Source organism: Diabrotica undecimpunctata, chromosome 10 (assembly GCF_040954645.1).
Source record: "Diabrotica undecimpunctata isolate CICGRU chromosome 10, icDiaUnde3, whole genome shotgun sequence".
Taxonomy (NCBI): Eukaryota; Metazoa; Arthropoda; class Insecta; order Coleoptera; family Chrysomelidae; genus Diabrotica; species Diabrotica undecimpunctata.
Genome location: NC_092812.1, coordinates 34,495,653 through 34,522,221, shown reverse-complemented (window position 1 = coordinate 34,522,221; position 26,569 = coordinate 34,495,653). Strand labels below are relative to the sequence as shown.

General features: G+C 32.2%; 1 protein-coding gene across 1 annotated transcript in view; it reads left to right on the top strand.

Annotated features, from left to right (window-relative positions):
* wdp (Leucine rich repeat protein windpipe) overlaps positions 1 to 18,267 on the top strand; it is a 36,511-nt gene extending 18,244 nt beyond the window's left edge. The window contains exon 2 of the mRNA XM_072546818.1: positions 12,291 to 18,267. Within this exon, the coding sequence (XP_072402919.1) occupies positions 12,301 to 14,010 (1,710 nt within the window). The 5' untranslated portion in view covers positions 12,291 to 12,300 and the 3' untranslated portion in view covers positions 14,011 to 18,267. The remainder of the gene's footprint in view (positions 1 to 12,290) is intronic.
* The last annotated feature ends 8,302 nt before the right edge of the window (positions 18,268 to 26,569 follow it).

Sequence of the window (26,569 nt, the reverse complement as noted above, 5' to 3'; positions counted from 1 at the left end):
CTGTTTTTCTATAAACTTGTGATCCTAAACGGGTATCTTTACTTAAAAAATAAGAAAGTTCATTCGATTTCCAGAAAAACGGAAAATCTGACAACCATACATATACCACTAAAATCTATAAAATCAAGCAAGCCGTTTCTGAGGTAATACATATAAATTTACTGATCTTAACAGTAATATTACATTTGAGTAGTAAATTTGAAGTTTTCTTATAGTAATTTTACCTCGTTGAATGAGGGTTACAATTTCTTACTGTATGTAAATCAGCATATTTACTAAAAATGTTTTACAGTGTATATTATGCACTTCATATTTTATTTTCTCCAGGTAGAACTAATTTTTTTTATCGTACCTATTTATTACAGTCAGGTGTGGATACTTATTCAACGGTTTGAAAATATATGTCAACTGTAAAGTCGCATCCGGTATTTACTTCTTTTGTGATCCAAAATCTCGGCGAGGTGATTTATTTAAGTCGTGAATGGTCTGACCTGATTACATTGGGCGGCACGTAGACTCTGACCACTGTCTAGCCAGTCCTCCTAATTTTCTTAGGTATTCACATACGACCTTGTGATTTGAATTGAAAAAATTCATTTAAATGTAAACGTACACAAGACAACTACTACCATAAAAACAAGAATTTCGAAATTGCAAGAAAAACCAGTTTAAATGAAATACGACCAAAAAGACCACATTACTATGTTGTTACTTACCTTTCTTGCTTTCGCAGGTTAAGGTTTTATAAAACATAAATCAGTTAAAAATAATCTGACAATAAGAAAAAACTACTACACTCGTTTAAATATATAATTTTATTTATATTTGATCTTAAAGTCAATTTGGACTAGTTTGCGAAGAAAACCTCATACTACTACATTTTCTAATCAAGTTGTCCTCCTGCAGATTTTAAATTTTGCTTTCCCTGCGAGGAGTTCTCTAATTGCTGCAGAATTTTTAAGATTATAAATGATAATTAATTAGAATTGTACGACGATCTATCAAAATATTTGAGAAATAAAAAAGTTTTTCGAATGATTTTTATGTAAGAATCTTACACAAGCACCATATTCAACTCCAGAACAGATCATAGAACTATTCTGAACTGGAAACTCCCACAATATCTCTTTCAAAAATCAGACATGCCTTACAACAAATGAAAAACAACAAAACTCCTGGCGAGAATAGAATAGCGCCCAAAATGTTAAAAATGTGAGGCAACATTATTGTAAATGCGCTGAAAATCTTGATGAATAAGTGGTTAACAGATAAACGAATACCAGATCTGTGGAAAAACGCCGAAGTAATACTCTTACACAAAAATGGATATACTGCTAATAATGTAAACTACAGACCTATAAACCTTTTGTCACACTTATACAAATTTTAACAACATAATAACGAACTGGATTACACTAAAACTTGATATACTATCAACCGGTTGAGCAGGCGAGATCTAGAAAAAGGGTTGGTACTATTGATAAATTGCAAACCATCAGAAGACTGATTGAAAAAACAAGGCTTTCGATATTATGAAACCTTGGTACTTTTTGTCAGCCCTGAGGGATGCTCGAATAGGCTCACGATACACTACATTCATTAAAACATTTACGAACAGGCCACAGTCCACGTCAAAATTAATAAAGATACAAAAACTAAAAATACACCTTAGTAAAGATATTAAAAAAGTTGATATTATTGACTGTTCAACTTGAGAATTGGGAAGAAAAAGTTTAAACATTGATGGTGTATATCTAAGTCATTTGAGATTTGCGTAGAGGTAACCCTGAAAATGGACGCAGAGAATAGCTAATTGGGGACCAAGAGAAAACACGAAAAGTGTGGGCAGAACGCAGAAGCGGTAGACAGATGATATCAAACATCTTGGGCAAGCAACGGATGAGAATTGCTCAGAGTAGACATCAATGGACAATGAACAAATGGAGGAGGTTTATGCCCAGCAGTGGACGAACACAGGCTGAAAAAAATAATGTTACTTATTCATATACAAGATAGTTTATATACGTTTCCCTCAGGGAAAATTCAACTTCTTAAGGTTCAGAAACAAGGATATTTCATGTATTTGTAAAGCTTTTTGAGAGACAGGAACAAATTGGCTAACAGTTTTAATTAATAGCGTTATGAAAGTGGGACAAATGGCACATGAATGGACTCTTTCAATCAGAAAAAATATGGAGAATTTGTAACCTGTTGATCATACAATGTCATTAATTCCTGTTTCATTCGGATAAAATATAATAGTGAATTCTTTTCTCAGTTTTCGAAATTATTTTCCAAGCAAAAACTGTGCTATCAACCATTTTCAACCCGAGTATATAATCTGTAAAATTTGATTATTTTGGTATTATTAATCGGTTTTTGGCACATCCTTTCATTAATTAAATTAAAAAATTTTATTTTCCAATTATCTGCCGGTAATCTTTATAACAATCTCCTTTTTCGTCTTATTTGATTTAAAATGAATACTAAATCCCGCTAGGATAATTTTTTATATCACAATGTTTCACTTAAAAAAGTCGTAGAACTTTACGGTCATGCTCATACAGATTGGGATTGGAACACTAAAAATCAGCGGAGTTACCGTTAGTACCGACTACCTACATATTGTTCGGTACTTTTTAAGAAGTGAGCAATGAGTCATCCGCAAGGTCGCAACGGTTTAGTAACGCTGAATTTTATAAGAAATGAGGCCGTTTGTTTCAGCGGTGGAAGATGTGAGCGATTAGCATGACGGATGGTACTTCAGTAGTACTTCGCACCACGTGACTGCTTACTGATTTCGTTTTTATGCGATCAAAATGATTCTTACTATTGCGGAAACGTAAAAGATTTAATCTCAATTTAAGACTGCTATTATAAAGTCATAAAGTGGAATATTTAAATGATATACGATATTGGTTAAAAAAAAGTTAACTTTCTAACAAATTTCGCTGGCTGTTGGTTTACATATCCCTAACTGATGACATTATCAACCATTTTTAGTTTTTTTGACATATTTATAGCTTGGACGAGTTTTTGATGTTTTTGTGCTATCAGAAAAAATGGATCAAACCTGTATTAAATTTTGGGAGTAAAATAAAATCAGAGACACCATCACGCTTAAAACGTTGGTTTTGGTTACTTAATAGCTTCATCCTTTCCTTCATTTGAAGTGAAGGACAATATGTTGTAAGGCTTTACATATTCGAAAGAGATTCCTGTCTAAAACATAACGGATCCACCACAACATGGTTGTTAACACAGTTGTCGAACTTTCGTCACAGACAGTACCTTGCTTCATTCCATCATTATTCTGTCAAAGCGCTTTCGGGTAAAAGCCAGTATTGCTGGAAAATGCTGGTTTTAAAAATTCACATTTTTAAATTTTGTACACATTCTTGATACAACAATCGGATTTAACAACATTTTATATGGCCCAACTTCTTTAGCAACAAGTGCTTTAGCAGCTGCTTCGTTTTTTATTTTAGTACCATTGCTTTCACTTTCCCCATTAGTTCCACTAGTTTCCTGTCACTATGGTGACTATATGGGTATGGTAATAAAAAATGGGGTTTGTCATTTACGATTTCAAAGTTGCCCCCTGCCCCACTTTTAGGGGTGGAGATGGAGGGTCGTGTTTTTTGAAACTTTTTTTATGCTTTTCGATGTGATGTAAATTTCGCGAAATATTCGTCGCACACCCGGTATGCAGAATACTAAAAGAAGGAAATATAGCATTATTGGAACTAATTAATACTTTTTGTAATATTTAAACAACATTCATCACGATATTACAACACTTCATCAAACAATTTTATTTATATCACCAAAACACCATAATATATCCAGTTGACAAATTAATCTTTGTACAATAAAATACTTCTAATCCTTTTACGTGTTTTGTTATCTGTTATCTTTACGTTTATGATTACTTCGGCGACAGATATACCTAAAAACATAAAATGGTACAATAAGTACCTGTAATTGCTAAGAAAAACGTCTAGACGAACAGGTACAAATCCTTTTAACGAAGATACCTTTCCCTGATAACCGATCTTCCGGTTTCTCTTGTGTGATTGTATTCTTCTAGTCTTGCTAATATTAAGGGCTATAGGAAATGTAGATATATATGCAATGGGTGTTTTTTGGGACGCATAATTTTAGAATGAAATAAAATGCAGATAAATCATATTCATTGCCATGAAATTGGCTTACTTGAATGATAACTTTTTACCCATTTTATTTATTTTTGTTTAAATATGATTTCTGGCATACGGTATACGACATCCTCAGAGTTGATTTGAACGTAGTCCAATAGGGAGGTTCAATAATTGTTGAATAGTTTCTGTAGCATTTGCTAGCGATTTCACATCTTCTTCACGTGTCATTTCGGTGACGGAGGTTGATCATTATTCTGTGTATTTTGAATGCAGCTGCTCTTAAATCTGAATACTTGGATTGATGTGTATCCTTATACTTCCCTCAAGTTACGCAGCTATGAGATTTTTTTCCTCCCAATGCTTCTCTTGACCTGGATTATATGTCTCTATGTATCCATAATTCAAACTTTTCTAGTTTTTTAAAAGTTGACATTTTTCCATTTCATACAGTCGGGAAAATTCAAGCCTACCTCTCATTTTCAGTTTCAGGATTCTTGTACAAAGTTCCTTCCTCATTCTATTGAAGGTTTTTCGTGCTTTTTCTTTTAAACTTAGATGTTTTTAGAGTAATCGTTTGTGTAATTTATTATTGTTAAAATAATTGCAGTTTTCTACTTGTTCTAGAGTTTTACTTTTAATTATCATGCTTTTATCATTATTTGGGGTTTTTGGGTATCCCCATAAATTTAGTTTTCTTTATTTTTATATACTTATGGTGAAGTACTTGAGCAGATGAGTAAACAAAAAGAATTACTCAGCATAATCAAAGAGAAAAATACAGTACTTCGGTAATGTTTTGAAAGGTGAAAGATATGAATTACTCCAAATCATATTGGAAGGTAAAATACTGGCCAAAATATCAGTTGGAAGACGCCAGAACTCGTGGCTGAAAGACCCGAGAAGATGGTTTGACCGCTCATCCACAGAAACCTTTCGTGCAGCAGTTTCCAAAGCTACAATTGTCATTTGGATCACCAATCTTCTTCAATAAGAAGAAGAAGATCGTCCCATTGATAATCCCTATACTTATCCATAATCAAAAATCTTGTTAATCAGTCTCTGAAGGTGCTAGAGACGTTTCATTAAAAAAATCAAGCGGTGTTAACTCACACGAGCTTGGAGGTCAATTCATAGATCTAAAATACGGAATTATGCGAACGTCTTCTTCAATACATCGAATATGGCACGCGCTGCACGACATATTGCGACATCTTGTTGAAACCACAGTTCCTCACATCAAAAAATCATTGATCATTGTTTTGCTGCGATTATAATTGACTGTACTATTCGGCGTTTTTGAAAAAAAAAATAAGGACCTATAAAAACTCTTAACAATAAGGTTTTCTGAAAAGGTCTGTGGTCGTTACATAGGACCAAGTTCGTAGGTTATGAAGTCAGAAAATGATTTGTCCTCTCAGGCCTCCATTATCACTTTTCCTTTAATAACCAACTGAAACAATATCTCTAAATAGTTCTCATAATATGTCCAAGGTTCTCTAATTTCCATTTTTTATTGTGACAAGTACTCTATTTTTTAATTTTTCGGAGAACATCAGAATTGAACACTCGATCAACTCATGAGAAGCAACATTACATCTGAAAAGTCTTTAGTTTCATCATAGATGCCTTCGACAGGATACGAGGTACCTAAAATTAAAAAAAAAACATTAATTTTCGTTGATTAGAATCGGAGATATTGCGACTTTTATAAATTTGAATTTATAGTAAAATCGCTTTGCTTTTAAACCCTTTAGCTTTGATATGTTTTCTTCAATTTGGTGCTTTCGTAATTCATATAGTCTCAATAATTTACACAAAATAACATTCTATTGTAGAAGCTACAGTTAGAATGCAGTGTTGGTCTTACGGCGGTGCGCAGCGATGCCGCTCATGTCGGCACAGTGGTAGGTGTGTGGTAGTTTGGTGATAGACTGAGAAATCAGGATCGTACGCGCTTTGTTTCAAAAATCTTTACTCTCTTAAATCTTTAACTGAGTTAAATAAGAGAATAAACAAAAAAAAACAAATTCTATAAAAAATGCCTATATACAAGTAATATCTAATACCTCGTAAATACTTATATACATATATACATATATACAAAAAAGTTTACTTTAGACGACACGATAAATATATACACATAAAATACACAAGAACATCATAACTGAAATGTACTGTACGTACGGTACTAAAAAAGAAATGAGCATTAAATCTGAGATATTTCTCGTTATCTAAATCGTCCTCATCCTCTGAATAATTTCCTATATTAATTATCACCGGTTTAATATTTTCCTGCAACTTGTCCACCGCAAACATTTTTTCTTCTATTTTCTTGATGTAGTTCACATAATTATGCCACTGCTCTTTAGATACGCGTTGGTAATCTCCTTTTATTACAAGTTTTTTCTTTAAAATCGACGTTGTTTGAAGCCACATACCTTTTAATTTGACACCACACCATCTCAATCTGGTTCAGCTTGCAATGGTAAGGCGACAGTCTCAAAATCTTAACGCCATACTTTTCTGCAATTGTTTCAATTTTGTATTTGTCGTACTCGTCTCTAAATGCGGCCGCAGTATCCAGTAATTCACTTTTAAGGTAATTATTCTTGAAGAAAATGTTCTTTTCGGTTAGCCAATCGTTGATTTGCCTTTTGTTCCACAATTTTTTCGGGAAATCAAATTTGCGCGAGTCGTATGACGCGTTATCCAAAACCACAACGTTTTCTTAGTCTTTCGGCAAGATTGGTATTAACGTCTTCTCAAATAACGTCTTCTCAAACCATTCTTCATATAGATCCCCGTTGTTGGCCAAGAAAGTTAATTCTGCCCATGCCACAAAACCAGTTTCGCTTCCAGCATGAAGAAGAACAACCCGAGGACCTCTTTGGATTGGAGCTTTCAGTCCAGTAGAGAGCCCTTTTATGAAGGCATCTCGTGGATTCTTGATCGTTGTGTCCCTCCATTCCTTTTTGACTAAAGCACCTCATCGGTATAAACAAGGTTTACATTATCCTTCTTCCTCAATGTTTTTATTTGTCTGAGGTACTTGTGTTTCCAAGATATGGTATCTTTTCTTTCCATCATTATCGAATTTCGACCTCTTTTACCATATTCAAAACCTATGTCATTTAGTAGCCTAAGAAATGTCGTTTTTGAAAAAGCTGATAGTTCCTCATCATTCTTCACTCTGTTCATTATGCTGTCGACGGTTGGTGGTATGTTTTCCAAAAAAAAATCTTATAGATTAAAGGTTTTTGGAATAAACAATTTCAATGGAAAAATCGTTAGGCAACCAATTACCGATTTGCCTGTGTTTATATTCAAATAATGCGGATTTATGTTATTTTAAAAATCAACGAATTAAGTTTTCGTTAAGTTTCACTTATGCCACCACGAGTTAAATTTTTTTGCAAACTTCCGCTACTAAACTCAACCTGTGTCTCATGTTCTTGGTGCGCAAGAACGGTCAAATTAATTTAGGCGCTACTTTAGTGTTTACAAACAAAATTACATACACTTATTGTTTATTTGTGTTACGGTCAATTGATGGCCATCTATCTTCATCGTCTTTAAACTGACAAATAGGGTACTTATTGAATTGTAAACTGCAATAGTTGTTAAAGGGAGCTTGTGCAAATTCAAAATGTTGTACACTTCAAGGCCTTTGGTATAATTTGAAAGAGACAAAGTTTTTTTATGTGTAAAATAATATCTAAGTTTATAGAAATTACTCGGTAATCCATTTGTACAGGTATTATTTTACCTATTTCTTCTATATTTACTAGCAATCAGTTTTACTAATGTCCTAATGAGGTTTCTCCAATGAGTAAAACCTCTTTAATCTTACTATTAATCTATTGAGAAAATTCTTTGGAGTTGCCAATTCGCTCTTGAAGAAGTGGTTAATTAAAGAAGGTTAACGTGGGTTGTTTCTTATGGTTTTGGAACTTCATTCATCGATGACTTGTATTATGTACCGATGTACAGGTATCTCAGTACGTAGTTGGTCCTTTGATATACATATATAATGGTGCATTAGCTACCATTCACAAATTTGTGCAAGCTAAATTATAAGAGTACATTATTTTCTGTACTCCACATCACTCTTTATGTCCATAGGTCCCTCTTTCATTACAACAGCATTGTCAAAATGTTTCGAATCTCAACTGAAAGTTTAAAGTTTCCCAGAACATTATAATCTAAAGCTCGATTTGAATACGTGATTTAACTTAAGCACCATTTATAAATCAGTATTTAAATTATATTTCGGAGAAGCTATACATATAAACAAAACAAGTTTTAATAAAGGAAAAATTCAAGAAAGAAATGTGTGTATTTCAGAATTTTTAATTTGAATGTAGAACGTGTTGTGAATATATTATTTATCGTTAAATGTGAACCGATAAATTTATTTCGATATTATAGCATAAATTCAAAACCTTGAATCTTACAAAAAAGAACACTTTTTGCAAAAATGAAGGTTAACTCCATAAATGTCTCCAAAATCAACTGGTTATCGCGCGTGCACTATTATATAATATCTTCTTTTCGAAGGGAATCATATCGATTATATTTTCTTTAATTATTTTGGTCACTACAAATTACCGATTTATCATTTCGTAATTTTTTGGTACGTATATTGTTATTTCTACATCAAGAAATTGTATTGCTTAATTTATTTATCTTGTTCGTATTTTTCTTGGCTTTTTTCTCTTCCTCGGTCCTCTCTCTCTGTGTACCTTCACAACCCTTCGTGGGTCTTGCTGCCTGTACAATTTGTCTTCATCTACTTCGGTTTATCATATCTTATCTCCAATCCTGTATCCGTACGACATTTAAATATTTTAAGATGTTTTCCCTTTATATGGGGATCCCTTCAATCCATTTTATATGGGATTTCTCACTAAAAAGATTCTTTGTCTTTATCTGTTTGTTGAGGAATTCGTCATGGGCTTTCTGTACATGTCCTGTCCATTTATGCTTGTGGGCTTTTATCTCGTTTATCAGCTTCATTAGTTGTACATGTTTTCCAATTCTTTATTTGTCCAGTTATCCTATCCTCTAAAGTCATCGCGAATATATTTCGTTTCCTCTTCATTGATCTTGAGTCCTACATTTTTTTTGCCTTTTTTTCCTACTTTCACAAACATTTCCTTTGGTTATGTGGTCCTACCTCCTTTAGTGTCTAGATCTGCGCACGCCAGAATTATCTGGGGGCTGTAGTCTGAGAACTTCAGTTTTATTGTCTATGTTGAAGAGTATTAGGGATAATCCATCGCCTTGTGCAGTTCACCAGCTGGTAGAGGTCAAAACTCTGAAGCGTTGAGTTGTGGCTGACCTCTGGCGCCGATTGATACCAATTATTGTAGGTTGTCATTAAATCATTACATAAATTAAAAGTAATAAAAATCATAAATTAGAAAATTATTTATAAGCATTTAGTTAATTATTAATATTAGAATAAAAATTTAATTTAAAAAAGGAAATTAATAAAAACACGTGATAAAAGCAATGGTTAACATTCTGTTTTATTAAATACAGAAGCCAGAAACAAAACAGGGACGGAGCGGGTAATAATTTGGCTGACAAGAATATGAACTCGTTTCAATCTTACTGTAGTAGGTCTTCTTCACAATAATTATATTATCGTAGGTAAGTACTTTTAAAGTCTATGAAGAGCAAGTGTCTGTCAATGTTGTAGTCACTTGTTTTTTCAAGGATCTGTCGTAAAACAAATATCTGGTCTGTTGTTGTCTTTTCTTTACTATTTTTCAGCGTATGGTCTTGATTTTTTATAAATTATGTTGTACAACATTTTGTATGATGTGTTTAACAGCATGATGACTTGGTAGTTTACATATTCCAACTGATTTCCTTTTTTATGTTTTCCTTTTTTATGTAATGGTACAATTATGCCACTGTTCCATTCATCGGGTAGCTGCTCCCTCATACATTTATTGTTAATCCATGTATTGCATTCAGTCATGAGTCTCCTACCTTAACTAATCAGCACAGATGATATTTGGTGTGATCCTGCTGCCTTATTATTCCGTAATTTGGCTTCTGCTTTTCTAACCTCAGCCATTGTTAGAAGGTTTTTTCTGTTATCTGCTTGATCCAGTGGATTTTTATGGTTTGCCCCCTTGCTCTCTTCTTAGTGTTAATTTTAAGATTAAGCTATTCCTGTGAAGCGAAACCCTATAAATACATATAAAGCTACAGTAACTTCTCTTACCATTAATCTCACATTGTCTAAATCCAGAGATAAGGTCGAGTAGATTATTACACAGTGTTTTATTTCTTGGGCGATATGTGGATTTGAGAGTAAAAATGTAAACGTTTCATTTTGCCTCAACAATTCCATTATATTTCAAAAAATCTAAAACGTAAGATGCCATCAATATTCTTCGACGAATTCTATTAATTTTAAAAAACATAATTCATCTGTAACGTTTGTAAAATATTTTTACGGCATTTTAAATTGTTTCGTTTTAGTGCCCCCTATATCATAGCGTGAATTTTTTTTTGAATATGTGAGAACAATGCAAAGTATTGTTAAACAAAAGCAATGACCATTCTGTTTAGTACCTTAATCAACTATGGTATTGTATGCAAGTCACATAAACACACATTAATAATTACGGCACAAGTTTCTTGACCCTTCATGGAAACCATTAAAAATTATACTGTGCATAATTGTTTTGTTAGGTGAGGTAACTGATGGATTACTACCATTTTCTCTTACGAAATAATTGTATATTGCTCATTTAAAAAAAAAAAATATTGGTTCATTGTGAATATTTTCCATTGGTTTCAATATTCTGAGTTATTCGAGGAATATAAACAAATAAAAAACGATACCTACAAAGGGAGGCATTCACAAAACGATTAGAGTCGCTTTTCTTGTGATATTTTAATATTATTTTTTCTATCTTAATGGGAATTAGGAACAAAGCAAAATATAGAAACAAAAGCTAGACATACAGCGGTCGAGGTGACTTGGCAGTCTATTCAAACTATACTGACCTTGAGAATAGACGGAACGAAAATTTTAGCGTCCGGGTCGTTCCGAAAGTAGCCGAGCAACACACGCAATGGACTACACATCGTTATGCTACCAATCTACAGACTACTGAAAGTGACATGAAAAAGACTGAAAAAAGACATTTGAAAGGGTAATTGTGCCCTATTTAAATACAGATCAAATTACTACTAAAAAACTTGGTTTTCGGTTAAAATATTCTTGTAAGACTGTTACTGTTAAATTTGTACAATCTGTTAATGAAAAAATTGACAAAATTTTAAACAAATATGGTCTGTTTTTTGATTTATCTCAGGATTTTAGCTCTTTAAAATCAGAATTTCTTTGCGAAAAGCTGAAGCCAGTTTGTATCAGAGACTCAGTAAATTCATGAATAATTTCATACATTTCAAATCGTCCCTTTTATGTCGCGATAAGTAATATATGCTCTGATATTTGCACAATGACCTCGGAACTCCTAAAGGAGGAATACTAGATCCATTACTTTTTCTCTTGTATGTTGGCGAATTGCCGGAGTATTTTAAAGACCAGAAAAACCTATTCATGTATGCCGATGACACCAGTTTGACAGTGTCGCGGGAACGTTGGATCTAGTGATTTAAAAAATAAGAGATATAATTTGTTTTTTCAAAAATTGGTGTGATACAAATGAACTATTCGTTAATTTGGAAAAGACTATAATCGTGAATTTTTCTTATAATTTTTTTTGGCATAAACCTTCCGTTATATAGCCAAACACAAAAAGAATAAGACAGTGACCATTACTGTAGATAACCTAAATTCCCTAAAAAAGATTACGATTATCTAGATATTACGAGAACAGGGACCTTATAAAGGCATTGGTTTATAAAAGACTTACAATACTAGCGCACGAAAAGAAGGAAGTTGTACAAATGTTTTTTTACTTTCTTACTTTTATTCTATTTTATCTATTTTATGTATAATTAGAAATTATTTAATTAAAATAAATTAAAAAGTCAGTGTTCTTTTCACCAGACCTCTTACCGATGAACTCCCAGATTTTTCACTTTTTTAGTTTTTCTCTTTTTACATTTATTTTTCTAACGATTTACTTTTTGTTTCAGATTACTCAAAATGTTGAAAGAAGTTTTCCTGATGGCGCTTATGCTAGGCAGCAGTTTTGGTGCTACTCTGGAACCATGTCCTGAAGGTTCCACGTGCCACTCAACCCCAGAGACGCTGAAAACTACTTCGTTCGAGTTTTTAAGCAAATTGTCCCAGAAGGATTTTCGATCAATAGGCAGCCTAACTATATCTAATTCCTCAGTTAATAAAATAGATCCTAAACTGAAATATCTGAAAAATTTGGTGTACCTAGATCTGTCATATAACAGCGTGCAAATCTCATCGATTCCCTCGTTGAATAGTTTGAAAACTCTGATACTGAAAGCTAATGATTTAAAAGATATAAGTATTTCACAACTGCCGCAAAATATAGAAAATTTGGATTTATCCGATAATCTATTAAGCGCAATACCAAGAGATTGGAGACTGTTAAAAAATTTAAAAACTTTGGATTTGTATAAAAATCCAATAGACTGTGATTGCAACAACGTGCTAAATTATGAACTACTAAACAAAAGAGTTATCATTCCTAGACCTCTAACTTGCCATTCTCCTCCAGAATATGCTGGAAAAAAAGTAAGTTCCGTCATTTGTTCTCCTATTGACATGATGCAGTATGACGCTCCTGTGGAGGGTTCAGGAGATCCAGATATTTTTGATGATTCTTTTGCAGAAAAGACATCCAATATACATGTTATCAATGAGGAAGAGGATGACGATGAAAAAACCAACACAATTGTAGATGATAGAGATGAAAATGTAGCTCAAACTACTACACTTGATCCCTTAAATGCAGGTGTACACGATGAAGGTAGTGGAGAAGAAGGCAGTGGAGAGTTTGGACATATTCCTGAATCTGGAGTACTAGGTTGTATCGAAAATTGCAAAACACCTAAACCACTGGCTGAAGATCCAACGGCATCTCCTCTTCCTGGATTCTTTGACCAGTTTAAAATGATTGTTGAAGATGTAAACATATTTAAAGAACCTACAGAATCTACAAGTACCACTACGAGTACCACTACTGAGTCTGTTGCTACACCAGGTGTGGTTAAAGAACCAAAAATACTGAAAGAAAATGTTGAAAGTGTTGGTACCGGTAATGATAAAAAAGCTGAAACTGAACAAGTTAATAACGCTAATATAACTGCTACAGGAGAATTAGAAAGAGCATCTATTGCTCCCAAAAACTCTACGGCTGTATATGCAGTAGTAGGAGTAGGTTTAGTTATTGCAGTGCTTTTCATCCTAGCATTTATTAAAAAACGCCGATCAAAGAGACTAAAAGAAAAGAGACGAGAGATACCACTTAGTGGTGAAGAATTAAAACCACTAAGCAAATATCCTATCACTGCTGTTAACGATAAACCAGCCAAAAATGCATCGAATCTACCTGAGCAAATTCCTCTTATTAATGGTCAGAATGGCAAACCAAGAGATGATACTCCCAAATTAACCTCATTTGTTCCATTAGCACACCCAGAGTTACCAAACGATGATGATGATAACTCAGATGAACTTAACCTTCCAAACGGTAGCCCAGCAGACTCCGACGAAGTAGAAATTCGACCCAAGATCCAATCCGAACTGCTGACACCACAGAGGGAGAGAGTAACTATCCGGGAGGCTGAACTTCCAGAATCAGTTCCCAGAACACCACTGTTGGTCCATCGCCAGAAGAACAGTGAAGGTGAAATCGTCACCACACTTGTTCCGTGAATTCACAAGTGCAGTGATACCTCAGTATTTATTACCTATTGAATACCTTTGTGATAAAACTAACTTATTGCGTCGTTCCTAAAGGGGGCCAACATTAAAAGTTACAGCAAATAATTTTGATCTGAAACGATTATTTTTTTAATTACTTTTATTAATTTTCTATTGATGATAATAATATGTATCTTATATTGCTATAATAGGATGCTAAGAGTTGTGCTACAAACGTACAGAATTTTTTGCTTGATTTTTAATACAATTTTTGTAGCTGCCCCTAAAGGGAGAGTTGTCTTGCGAATTGACGCTCTACTTCGAAATTTTGATAGGTTTGTCGACTGTTACAGACTTTACATAGTTACTTATATGTATTGATTTTGTTGCCAAAGTAATTTCCACTGTTGAAACAATGACCGGACCAGAAACGTTAAGATGGATGGACTTCACCATTTGAAAAAATTTCAAATTTAAATCGTTTGAGCAATATCAAACTTACTGTACTGTATTGTTTGTAATTATCAATGTTAATTAAAGTCATCACGCTAGCAATCACCCAACATACTATATGTTGATATATTTCATAATTATTTTTCAAAATTAAATGTCAAAAATACATTATTGCACTTAAAATTTTTTCTACTTAAAGTTACTTAATATTTATTCTTGATTCATTCAATACAAGTTCCAGTGACCTTTTTCAAGTAACTTTATTTACACTGAATGATCAAATTATTGGAGAAACCTGGTGAAATTGAATTTATTAGCTATAAAGGGTGCAAAACGCGCCGTAACGATTCCATAATTTTAATTCAAGAACCAATCCTGATTTTGATCAAACATTTTTGTCTGCAACACTATCAAATACTGGTACTGTGGCATTGTTCCTTCGACAATATATAGTTTACCAGTTTTCAACATTCACCTTACCTGATATATACCATAAATTTCTTATTTATATTTTATTGTGAATGATTTGGCAAATTCTTAACGTTTATGAACACAACACGAAATCTAGAGGGCAGCACTGACACAAATGACTTTTTTGGAGAAAGTTGGTTCAGAAATAATATTTTTGCTTATTGATTTGTAGTAGGGATTCGTAGTAGAGATTACAGAGATAACAGTAACAGTTTTACCAGGCGGTTTTTATAATTTGATCACCTCTTCTTAACTTAAAATTAATAAAATATTGTAAATAAAACTTTTGTTTTTATTGACTTCCACAAACTTTATTATAAATTCTTATTACTACAGCTGTTTCGGTAGACTGCCTTTCTCAATTGTAAACACATACCAAAAATTGAGAAAGGCACTCTGCCGAAACAGGTATAGTGATAAGAATTTATAATAAAGTTTGTGGAAGCTTTGAAAACAAAAGTTTTCAGTGTTTGATTGTTATATAAAATATTTTAAATTTGTAAATTTCACATTAACTATTAATTTGTAAAGATTTCAAAACAAAAAATTATAATCTTTGGGGTTATAACTTGATTTGTGATTGTGATCGTTATTTTTCTGCGTGTCGTTCAGAAATTCGTCCTTCTTTGTAGTCACTTCCGGTCCAACATTTGTTTCTGCGATCGGTATGGCAGTCTAAACCCATTTGGCAGCTCATGAACACAGCAATTTTGGAACTACTCTGCTGAATTTATGAGCCAAATGAAGTTTTTTTAGCTGTATGTTGTATAAATGACTGATCAAACAATCATAGAACCTGCTTAGTAGTCTAATTTCATAGACTGTTCATACATCACTGTAAATGAGTTCAAAAAGATAGATTGAGATAGGGAATCATTGATTATCTAATACAAAATGGGGTATATCAGCTTATGGATATTGTTTTTAAATTTACCTATATTGTTCTGAAAATATTTTATCTAATATATTGAAGGTGAACTAACCACAATTTTAATTGAAAATTGAGATTTATTCCAATTAAATACAGTTTATTAGAATCTAGTTTATGTATATTTAACGACAGTAAAACATACAATGTGTCTTAACAAATAAAACAGCATTTATTTTGTTTAAGTAGCGACTAAGAAAACAACAATACCTACTTTTATAAAGTACTTATGTTCAATGTGTTATATCGCCCGTTTGGCTGGTTTAATCTCTTGGCCTTGATTAATTTTTAATTGAGGATTGCACTTTTCAATGAATCATAGTTTGTACAAACATGAACTACCTGCATTTGCTGAACTGGAAAAAATGGAGTACATGTCGATATGGATAGTGCCAAAGGAGGTCGCACTTCCTTTACCTAATTGTATGCTGGTGTTTTTGTAATCGTGCTCAGGAGGGAATGCTTTCATAAATTAAGATCGATAAAAGAATGATTTTTACGTAATTCAGAAAAATAAATGTTACACAAGACTATCAAATCACAAGAACAAGAATTTTACATAAAACGATCATGTATCAATAAATTATTGGCTAATTTGGTATACATTACCATCATATTTCATTAGGTTCTATTTTAGCATCATTAACCATTCGAATTTGATATCGTTGGTTTCTGTGTACAAAAAAATTATGATTTAGATTTCAGGATAAAATTACTTAAAAATACAATGCTTTTGTATATGTATAGCAAATTGCTGTTTTGTACATTTCTGTAATAACAGTGTTGCAGTTTAAAAAGTAAAAATAATATGAAATTATTTGGAACATCAGGAAAATATCAAGAAAATCTACCTGAGGATATCACTGGTACAATATGGGCAAAAATACATAAACAAAAGGATGCACCAACGAAAAATATATAGATACCATCAATTACATTCATGTTGAACACAAAGGAAAGAAAAAGCTGACACAAACAGTAACCAAAATAACATAAGGAGGAAAACGAATTCTTTCTATTGGCAGTGTGTTGTAATGATATTGATTCTTTTGCCCAAACTCTTATTTCTGCTAACTTAGAGGCATGTGTTGTCATTGCCCAGACATATATTTGTTTTCAAACATTATTTACATATCACCAGACGTATTTTTTTAATATATTTTTTTAAATTTTCAATTTGCTGCATACACACATGTACTTTAAATCCATAATTTTTCCCCAGTTTTTTGGCACTTCATTTTCTACTATTCCTATAGCAACGATCATCGTAATTAGCACTAGACTCTAGACTATGATGTCTTTATTATACGAAAAAAATGTATATATTGGTGCAAAGTGCCCATGGGTTACATTTTACTTCTACTTTAAGTTGCACCACTGATTTGGATTTGCAATTAACTCTATATTCAGCTTTATGTCTTAGGCATGCATACATTTGTAGCGGTAATTTGTTATAAACATAAATCCTGATCGACTTTTGCCACACCCTGTATATACATTTCTAAAATATATCATCCGTAAAGTAATTTCAAGGCATTAGATACCTTTCAATAAAGCGTGATGATCTAGGCAGGTTCCTAACCTCACATAAAAATTGAAATCTTTAGATATTATGAACACCAATACTGGCTGATATCTGCCACACCCCGTAGATAAACTTTATGCATTCCTGGGTAAAATTATCGACTGAAATTTTTATAAAAGTAAAATTTGTCATATGAAGGTCATAGTTTTTAAAGTGTTTAATAGTATGATGCATTTTTAATTGTAACTTGCTAGTGTATTTTTTATACTCTTTTTTTTTATATATTATGTAGATATATCGATACACTGGAAAAAGATCGTCGGCTTAAAGAGTGTATATAAACTAAGAGCTTAAGTCTCTTTTAATTTGAACTTCAAATTCGATAAATTGTGGATTAATCTCGCAACAACTGTTTTTATTTAATAAATGTAAATATTTTCATTACACTCCATTTTTACGAAATTTGAGAGATTTTGGAAAATTTATCTTTGACCTATTCCCATTTATCCGCGTTAAACATTTTTCGTATAAACATGTCTCGAATATTGAATAAGTCTGATTCAATATTGAAGAAGTCAAAAATAAAACAAAATGAAGACTATTTGCTCCAGAAGAAGATACTAAATTGATACCATATTCAGTTATGATGAATATGATTGAGTATTTATAATTTGCATGACGATCTTGTTCCAAGGTAACGATATAGATACCATTTGTGCGTTTCCTGAATTTGGTGATTGTTTTCTTAGAAATAGTTGTTTCGTTTAAATTTTTTTAAAGTGTTCAAACTTCGTACTAAGCTGTGTTCTATGGTTATGTTACAGTTAAAACTATATATTCCGTTTTGTTTTTATTGTATAAATTTTTAGAGAAAATAAACTTGTAAAATAATTTTGCTGTGTTCTCATTTTCTTCTTTTTTCTTAAAACCCTGTGATCCCGAATCTAGTCCTCAGTAAATAAGATGCCTATATTAAAGTTCATAAACAAGATCGTTCAAAGTCAACCTCGTTTGACTAAAAGCATATGGAGATCCTGCAAAGTGTAGAATTTCAGTGCCGCCATTTGTGGAGAAACACAAATGTCCTTTATTAAGGACAAGAGAATAATAACAACTAAACAAAGATAACTAGAAAAAGAAAAGAAAAAAAAATACTTACAGAGAAGTAACCACTATTTTTAAAAATATTTAAAATTTATCCAAAAGTATTACAATTTTTCAAAACGTTTCAGTTCAGTAGGACCATCATAAGTGACACATTTTGAGAGTAGTTGAAACTAGCTACGAAAAAAAGTTTAAAAACCTTTAAATTTAATGACAATCATGGTTATATATGATAAACTAATGACACGAGGTCGATGCTATAGGATTTTACCTAAGGAAACTTACATTTTCCCTGCTCGAAAGGGAGACTACTTTGTCCACCGGTTAATGCTTAATACCAACTTAGTTGGCTGGCATTAACCGGTAAAGAAAGTAGTCTTTCTTACGAGCAGGGAAGATGTATGATATTCGTGTCATTAGGTTAATATAACCATAATTGTCATTTAATTCAGAAATTTAATTTTACCAAAAGTTTTTACTTCATTGCAAGTACATTGCTTAGAAAAACCTCAGGAAAGAAGTTTGAGAGTAAACAGAACTGGTGATGCTCAAACGAAGTTTATTAAAAAATAAAGGGGAAGTGAAATCAATATAAAGAGTACCTCGGATAGGTATTATATACCTACAGTGCATTTACATAAGTTGTCGACATATGGAAACTATATTAATATTAATTTTAGAAAAAAAATTATTCTTAAAAGTTCTGCATGATCCAAAAGATAAAATGCAACTATCAGATACCAAATGTTATTGGTCGTATACGAGCTTTGTTAATAAATGTGATTTTTTCCAAAAAGAACAATATCTTTATTTTCCACAATATCATTTAGCCGCTATTTCAAAATATTGACCATTTAGAGAAAATAATCATAGAAGTGGTTCTTAGTATCACTCTTCATATGGTTAGGGATAACCTAAGGAAATTTTATAATGCAACATTTACATCTATGAATAAAAATGATGAATGGTCAAACTAGTTTGCCCAAACCAAAAAATTGACAGCATATGACGTCACATTCTGAGTTTGATCAAATCATCTAAAAATAGAGGATCTTGTGTTTTTCAAGATCAGTTTGTGGTTTATTTGTCTTCATATTTTATTATAAAGTAAAAATAAAAGTTTAAAATATCTTAGAGCTAGTCTACATAATTGATTTATATCAATTGAATTTTGTGCATTAGAAATTATAGATATAAAAAAATTAATTTTCCAGTAAAAAAATCACGAACTCATATTAAAACACCAATTTCTTGGTTTGATGATGAACTAATCGTAATGCGAGAAAATCTTTCCACGGCCAAGATAATTGCTGATGTTACAAAGGAATATAGTGAGTATAAAAAGTTTAAGAAGCACTATAAATCAACAATATCATTAAAGAAAAAACTGGCTTATGATAATTTCTTCTCCAATTCAGAAAATATATCTCGTAATAGCTGGAAAGTTATAAATTATCACAGAAATAAATTTCAAAATAAAAAGTTTGTCCAAGCTCGATTACATCAAACGATTTCAATAATTGCTTTACTTCAGTAGCTAAACATATTAGAAGCTCTTTTAATTCCACAAATGAAAATGTAGCCATAGATTTTTTGAAAGATGTACACTCTCCTTGCCACTCTTCATTTTTATTACCTGTTAGTAATACTGAAATCAGGAATGTTTTGCATAGAATAAAAAATTCACACTGCACCGATTTTTATTTCTTAAACCAAAAAATAATTGTGGAAACAATCGATATAATTATTGACAAATTAACTATACTTTATAATAATTCTATTACTAAAGAGATTTTCCCAGATGTATTAAAATTAACAAAAGTGCTACCAGTGTTCAAAAAGAGAGCATTAGATGAAATTGGAAATTATCGACCCATTTCAATCATTCCCATTTTTGGCAAAATTTTTGAGAATATTTAGAATAACACAAAATACTTCACTGTAATCAATATGGCTTTAGAAAAAAGTGTAGCACTACACTAGCTATACAGAAAATTGTGAGAGATATAGTTGATGGTTTGGAGGGAGGTCATTTTGTGTCTTTGACATTGTGTCATTTATCCAAAGCTTTTGACTGTGTTTCGCATGAATTACTGTTGGAAAAAATGAATAAATAAGGTATTAGGGGAAACACTCGTAATCTATTTACATCTCACAAAAATAGAAAACAGGTTTATTCTGAGTTTAATACTGTCGAATATGGGGTTACTCAAGGTTCGATATCAGGACTCACTTTGTTTCTTATTTATCTGAACGATTTATTTCACTATACTTTTTCAATAAAATGTGTTTGCTTCGAAGATGATGCAACTCTCATTAATACTGATATTAATCAGCATAATTTAAAAATTAAAATAGATTGTGATATCCAGAAAGCAAAAAATTGGTTTTTACATAATGGGCTGAAGCTAAATGAAGAGAAAAATTAGAATTTGATTTTTAGTTCCGATTGGAAGTATATCTCAAGAAATAGTGTTAAACTATTGGGAATCTTTCTAGATACAAGATCTAGAGGTGCTATTAGAGCACAATGTTTTAGGTTGACAAAGAGCATAAAAAACTGACATTGGTTTGTATAATTTTTTGCTAGATGAAGTAAAAAGTCTTCACTTATTATCGTTTAAACTTAAAATCAAATCAGACTTTTTGAAACATTGTTTCTATTTTATTGTTAATATTAAATTTTAAAATATCTATTTCTATTGTTAATAAAAAGTTGAATTATAAATAAAGCACAAGCAACTAATAAATAAGCAAAAAAACAATTATAATATAATTAATTATAATTATAATTTCATTGACATACGTCAATTTAATCAAATTTGAATAATCGTGTGACAGGTAGATTTTTAAAAAATTTGAACCAACTGTAATTGTGACTTCATTACGTCAGTTTGATCAGATATTTGACCGTCTGACACGGACTTTAAGTCAATTGAGTGGAATAATTGTTTATCTGCATTTATTATAACAAATAAATTAATTTGTTATTCATTTAAATGCATTGTTACAAACTGATGATTAAGCAATTTAAAATTTATTAGTGTATAATAAAAATTAAGAGATAATTGTTTTGATAAGGAGATTTTAACATAAAAGTTTATTTAGAATAATTGTTTTATAAAATTTATAATTATTAAATGTATTTAATAATTTAATTAATGCTTAAATTTTCAACATTATCGCAAAGAAACTGTTGAATAGAATAGTTTTTATAAATGTAAATAAACAATGTTGAATATTTGAAAGTTCACCCTATAAGAGTACCGCAATCATGACACAAAGGAAAGGGGAGAGTTGGTTTTCTGTGGCTCTCTAAATCCGACGTGAGAATTTAGCCACGAGATTTAGCCACGTTTACTAAAGAAAGACCACAGAAGCCGTCTGGTTTATGATATATCCTGACCCTGATGGGTACGCCGCCATTTCCGGAACCTGGGAAGGATCCCATTCCTTGAGGAGGCTTGCAAGGATCTCTTTTTAATTCATTTCTTTTTTACATTCTAGCTAAAGATTAAACTAACCATAACCACATGCTGCTGCTATATTCCTTTACGAGGAAAATTTCATCTGTTTTTATACGCGTATTTGTCTGTGTAAAAGGTATTTCCATTATGCGACAAAATAAATTTTAGTAACAGTTGTTTTACTCGTTTTTTTCTTTATGACTTCATTATCAGTTTTTTATCGAATGTATCAATTATCTCTACGGTAGCTATTATGGCGTATTGCATGTGCGGTAAAGGGCAATGCTCCCCTCTGCAGCGTTTATGATTTACCATACACCATACCTACTAGTCAAACCTGATTGTAATCTACTCTGCAAAGAGAAGAGTGGCATTTGATAGTCGCAATAAAAACTAATTTAAGCTTTACCAGACCACCAGTGGTTAAATTAAATCTCATAATATTTGTTTAAGGTTGGCTGGTTTTCTATGCTACTCTGAAGCACGTGATTGATTATACTCGCTAAAAAACACTGCTTTGACGTGGGTATAGACTTCTTAATGGTGGTTCAATGTGAAGTTGTATTTCTTGGTAACTGTTCGGACGGAAAGACGTCTAAATCTTTTAATATTTGTAAACAACTCATGATCAGTTATACAGTGGGTGATTTTTTTCGTCTGATCTTGTTTTTTAGGATTTAAGAATATGTCAAATATTTATTTCGGGTATTTTTTCAGTTTTTTAACTATTTTCTCTCTTTTCAATTTTTTTTAACAGTAGCTTTAAAGTGAATTAGTTAAGGGTGTTGGCAATCACATTTCTCTATTATTATGAGCAGTGAACGTATTTTCATAATATTAATTCGTTCAATATTTTTATCAGTCTCCCATAAAGATTTCTGCCCTTAAATATTGATTTTATCACTGTCAATAAAATTTGAAAGACTTAATTGGGCGTAAAGAAAGCCATTCGTGTTACTGTTAAGATTTCAATAATTTACGACATCTTTTTTCAGCTCCAACTACATATAAATACTTTGAGATTGCAACCAAACGTTTTTACAATGTCACCATTGTAGTATAATTGAGAACAGAAATGGAAACCCAACATCTGGTATTTGTGAAGGAAATATGGTCGCTAGTGACCTTCCTACCATTATTCATCTTGACTGATCTCGTATTATAAGCCGAAATAAAATAATCTTTTGGTCGGTGTTTTAAAAAGGGGCCCTGTCTGTCCTTTAACCGATTAAATGAATGATACAAATTCCTAAATTTTTGATATAGTCCAGTAAAATAAAAGTAAGACTTGTTGGACTGTCTTATACTAATTTCCAATTTCAATTTTTTTCCTGTGCAAGGGCTAAATTTTTTAGTATAGAATAGAATAGAAATATGCTTTATTGTCACTGAAAGTTGTACAATGTTATGGACAAAGCTTACAAAAGTCAGAAAAATGACAATACCAATTTAAAATTTACTAAAATTACACAAATCGTCAAGATCACAAAATAAAAGGTAACAAAATACACATTCCATTGCAAAATTTAAATAAATTGCAAACTGCATAATAAAACCTTACGACTAATAAGTTTAAGTTGCTGCATGTGATGTCCAAATATATATAAAAATACTTTAGTTACTTGTACTGTAATTTTTGAGCTATTCGTTAAGAAACTCTTCTACTGAATAATATGGTCTTTTAGATAAATGGGCTTTTGTCATTTTACAAAACTTAAGAAAAGACGTTGTAGAATTAAGTTGCGAAGGAAGATGGTTTTATAGTAGTTGAATATAATATAGATTTCTTTACTAACTCAGTGGACGAGTAGTCATGATTAGGTCTTGCTGGAAAAACATGTAGGTGTTTAAGCAAACAGTATCTAAAATATATAAAGAGGGAAGAGTTAAAATCTCGTGATATTTGAAGTAGCTTCTACAACGTAGCTTCTTCTTCCATCCTTCCCTATCGAGTGTCTGTCTTCTCCAGCCCCTCACTCCAATCTCCCTCAGATCTTCCTGTACATCGTCCAGATATCTGAGTTTAGGTCGCCCCCTTCTTCTTCTTCCGACCGGCCTGTTTAGCATAGTTATTTTAGTGGGATCATTCTCATCCATCCGCATAACGTGGCTCACCCACCTTAGGCGGTTTATTTTGATGGTCTTCACAATATCTGCATCACCAAAAAGTCTATAGAGTTCAAAGTTATATCGCCTTCTCCACAGACCCTGTTCGTTTACTCCTCCATATATGGTCCTCAATACTTTTCTTTCAAAGACTCGCAGTAACTCTTCATCTCGGGTCGTCATTGCCCATGTTTCCGATCCGTATGTGAGCACTGGGCGTATTATTGTTTTATAAAGTTTGCACTTTGTTGTTATTGACATACTTCTCGCTCTTAGTTGAGGGCCCAGGCCAAAATAACAGCGGTTAGCCACGCATATTCTTTTTTTTTTATCTCGTTGGATGTGTTATTTTTGTAGTCTACCAGTGATCCTAAGTAGCAGAATTCTTCTACCATTTCTATCGTTTCGTGTTGCACCTGTAAGTTATTTTGTTGAATTCTTGATATGGCCGGCATATATTTCTGTTATTCTACTGAGCTCAAAAACATACCGTATTCCTCTTTTTTGTAATTTAAAAATAATATCAGATTGGGCAGCTGTACTAGAACCCCAAAAAGGAAGACCATATCAAAGACAAGACTCGAACAAAGAAAACTATGTTATTTTGGAAGATGCTAAATTGATTTCCTTCGAAACAGATCTTATTGCATAACAGGCTGAGGCTAGTTTCTTACTTAACAAATCGATATAAAGGGACCATTTAAGTTTGCTGTCTATAAAAATACCAAGAAATTTTACAGAATCAACGATACTGATCTGGCTGTTATTAAGAAGCAAGGGTTGAGGGGTCCTTTATAGGATAATGCTACTATCTTATCCACGTTAACAGAGAGTAAATTAGAGAGCGTAACCAAAATAACAGAAGGAGGAAAACGAATTCTTTCTATTGGCAGTGTGGTGTTATATTGATTCTTTTGCCCAAACTCTTATTTCTACTAATTTAGAGGCATGTGTTGTCATCGCCTAGACAGATGTTTGTTTTCAAACATTATTTAAATATTACCAGACGTATTTTTTAGATTTTCAATTTCCTGCATACATACATGTACTTTATATACCTAATTTTTCACTAATTTTTTTGGCACTTCATTTTTCGCTATTCCTATAGCAACGATCGCCGTAATTAGCACCAGACTCTAGACTACGATGCCTTTATTATACGAAAAAAATGTATATATGGGTGCAAAGTGCTCACGGGTTACATTTTACTTCTACTTTAAGTTACACCACTGATTTGGATTTGCAATTAACTCTATATTCAGCTTTATGACCTAGGCATGCATACATTTGTAGCGGTAATTTGTTATAAACACAAATCCTGATCGACTTTTGCCACACCCTGTATATACATTTCTAAAATATATCATCCGTAAAGTAATTTCAAGGCATTAGATACCTTTCAATGGAATCAAAAAACAAGCCAAATAGACAAAATAACATACAATACAGAACCAACTAGTTCAAAAAACTAGCTGAAGAAAACACAATAACGGACCGAGAAACAAAACAGGCACAGAACAGGGACATGAGCAGATCTAAAGATAATAACACAAACAGGAGTAAAAACAAATTGAAGTACAACTTAACCACAGAAAAGAACAAAACAATTTGGAAAATGGCATCATGGAATGTGAGAGGTATAAATGGGAAGGAAATAGAACTGGGGGAAGAAATTAGAGATAAGAACATTGAAATAGTAGCTATAACAGAGACAAAGAAAAAAGGAAAAGGATCAATAATATTAGAAAACGGAATGTTACTAATATACAGTGGAGTGGAAGAAACAAAGAGAGCTCAGGCAGGAGTAGCGTGCATGATAAAGAAGGAGAGTATCAACAAAATAAAAAATTGGATATATTACAACGAACGTCTACTAAGAGTAGACATAGATATGGATACAGAGGAAACCAATACAAACCTAATCATATGTTATGGACCAGATGAAGACGCAACAAAAAACGAAAAGAATGAATTCTGGGACAAATTACAAGAAGTGATAAATGATTGTACAGAGAAAATTGTGATCACAGGAGACATGAACAGTAGAGTTGGGAAAGAAACAGAAAAATGGAACAATGTCATCGGACCTTATGGGGAGGACAAACTAAACAAAAATGGAAAATTACTACTCGAATTCTGTCTAGACAATAACCTGGTGATTATGAACACACACTTCCAACATAAAAGGATACACAAGATCACAAGAGAAGTCAAATCAAGAGACGAACAATCAATTATAGACTATACTATAGTGCAAAAAACAGAGAAGAACTGGATAAGAGACGTAAGGGTAAAAAGAAGTTATGAAATTGGTAGTGACCACTATCTACTAGAAACCACATTCAAAAGCAAAAGAAAAGAAATAAAAAGAAATGAGAACATAAACAGAAAACACAAAGAAATAATAAAAATTTATAAACTAAGGGAAGAAACAACGAGAATAAGATACTCAGAAGGACTAGAGAAAGAGATGGATAATGAACATGAAATAACAGAAACAATAGAAGAAGAATGGGG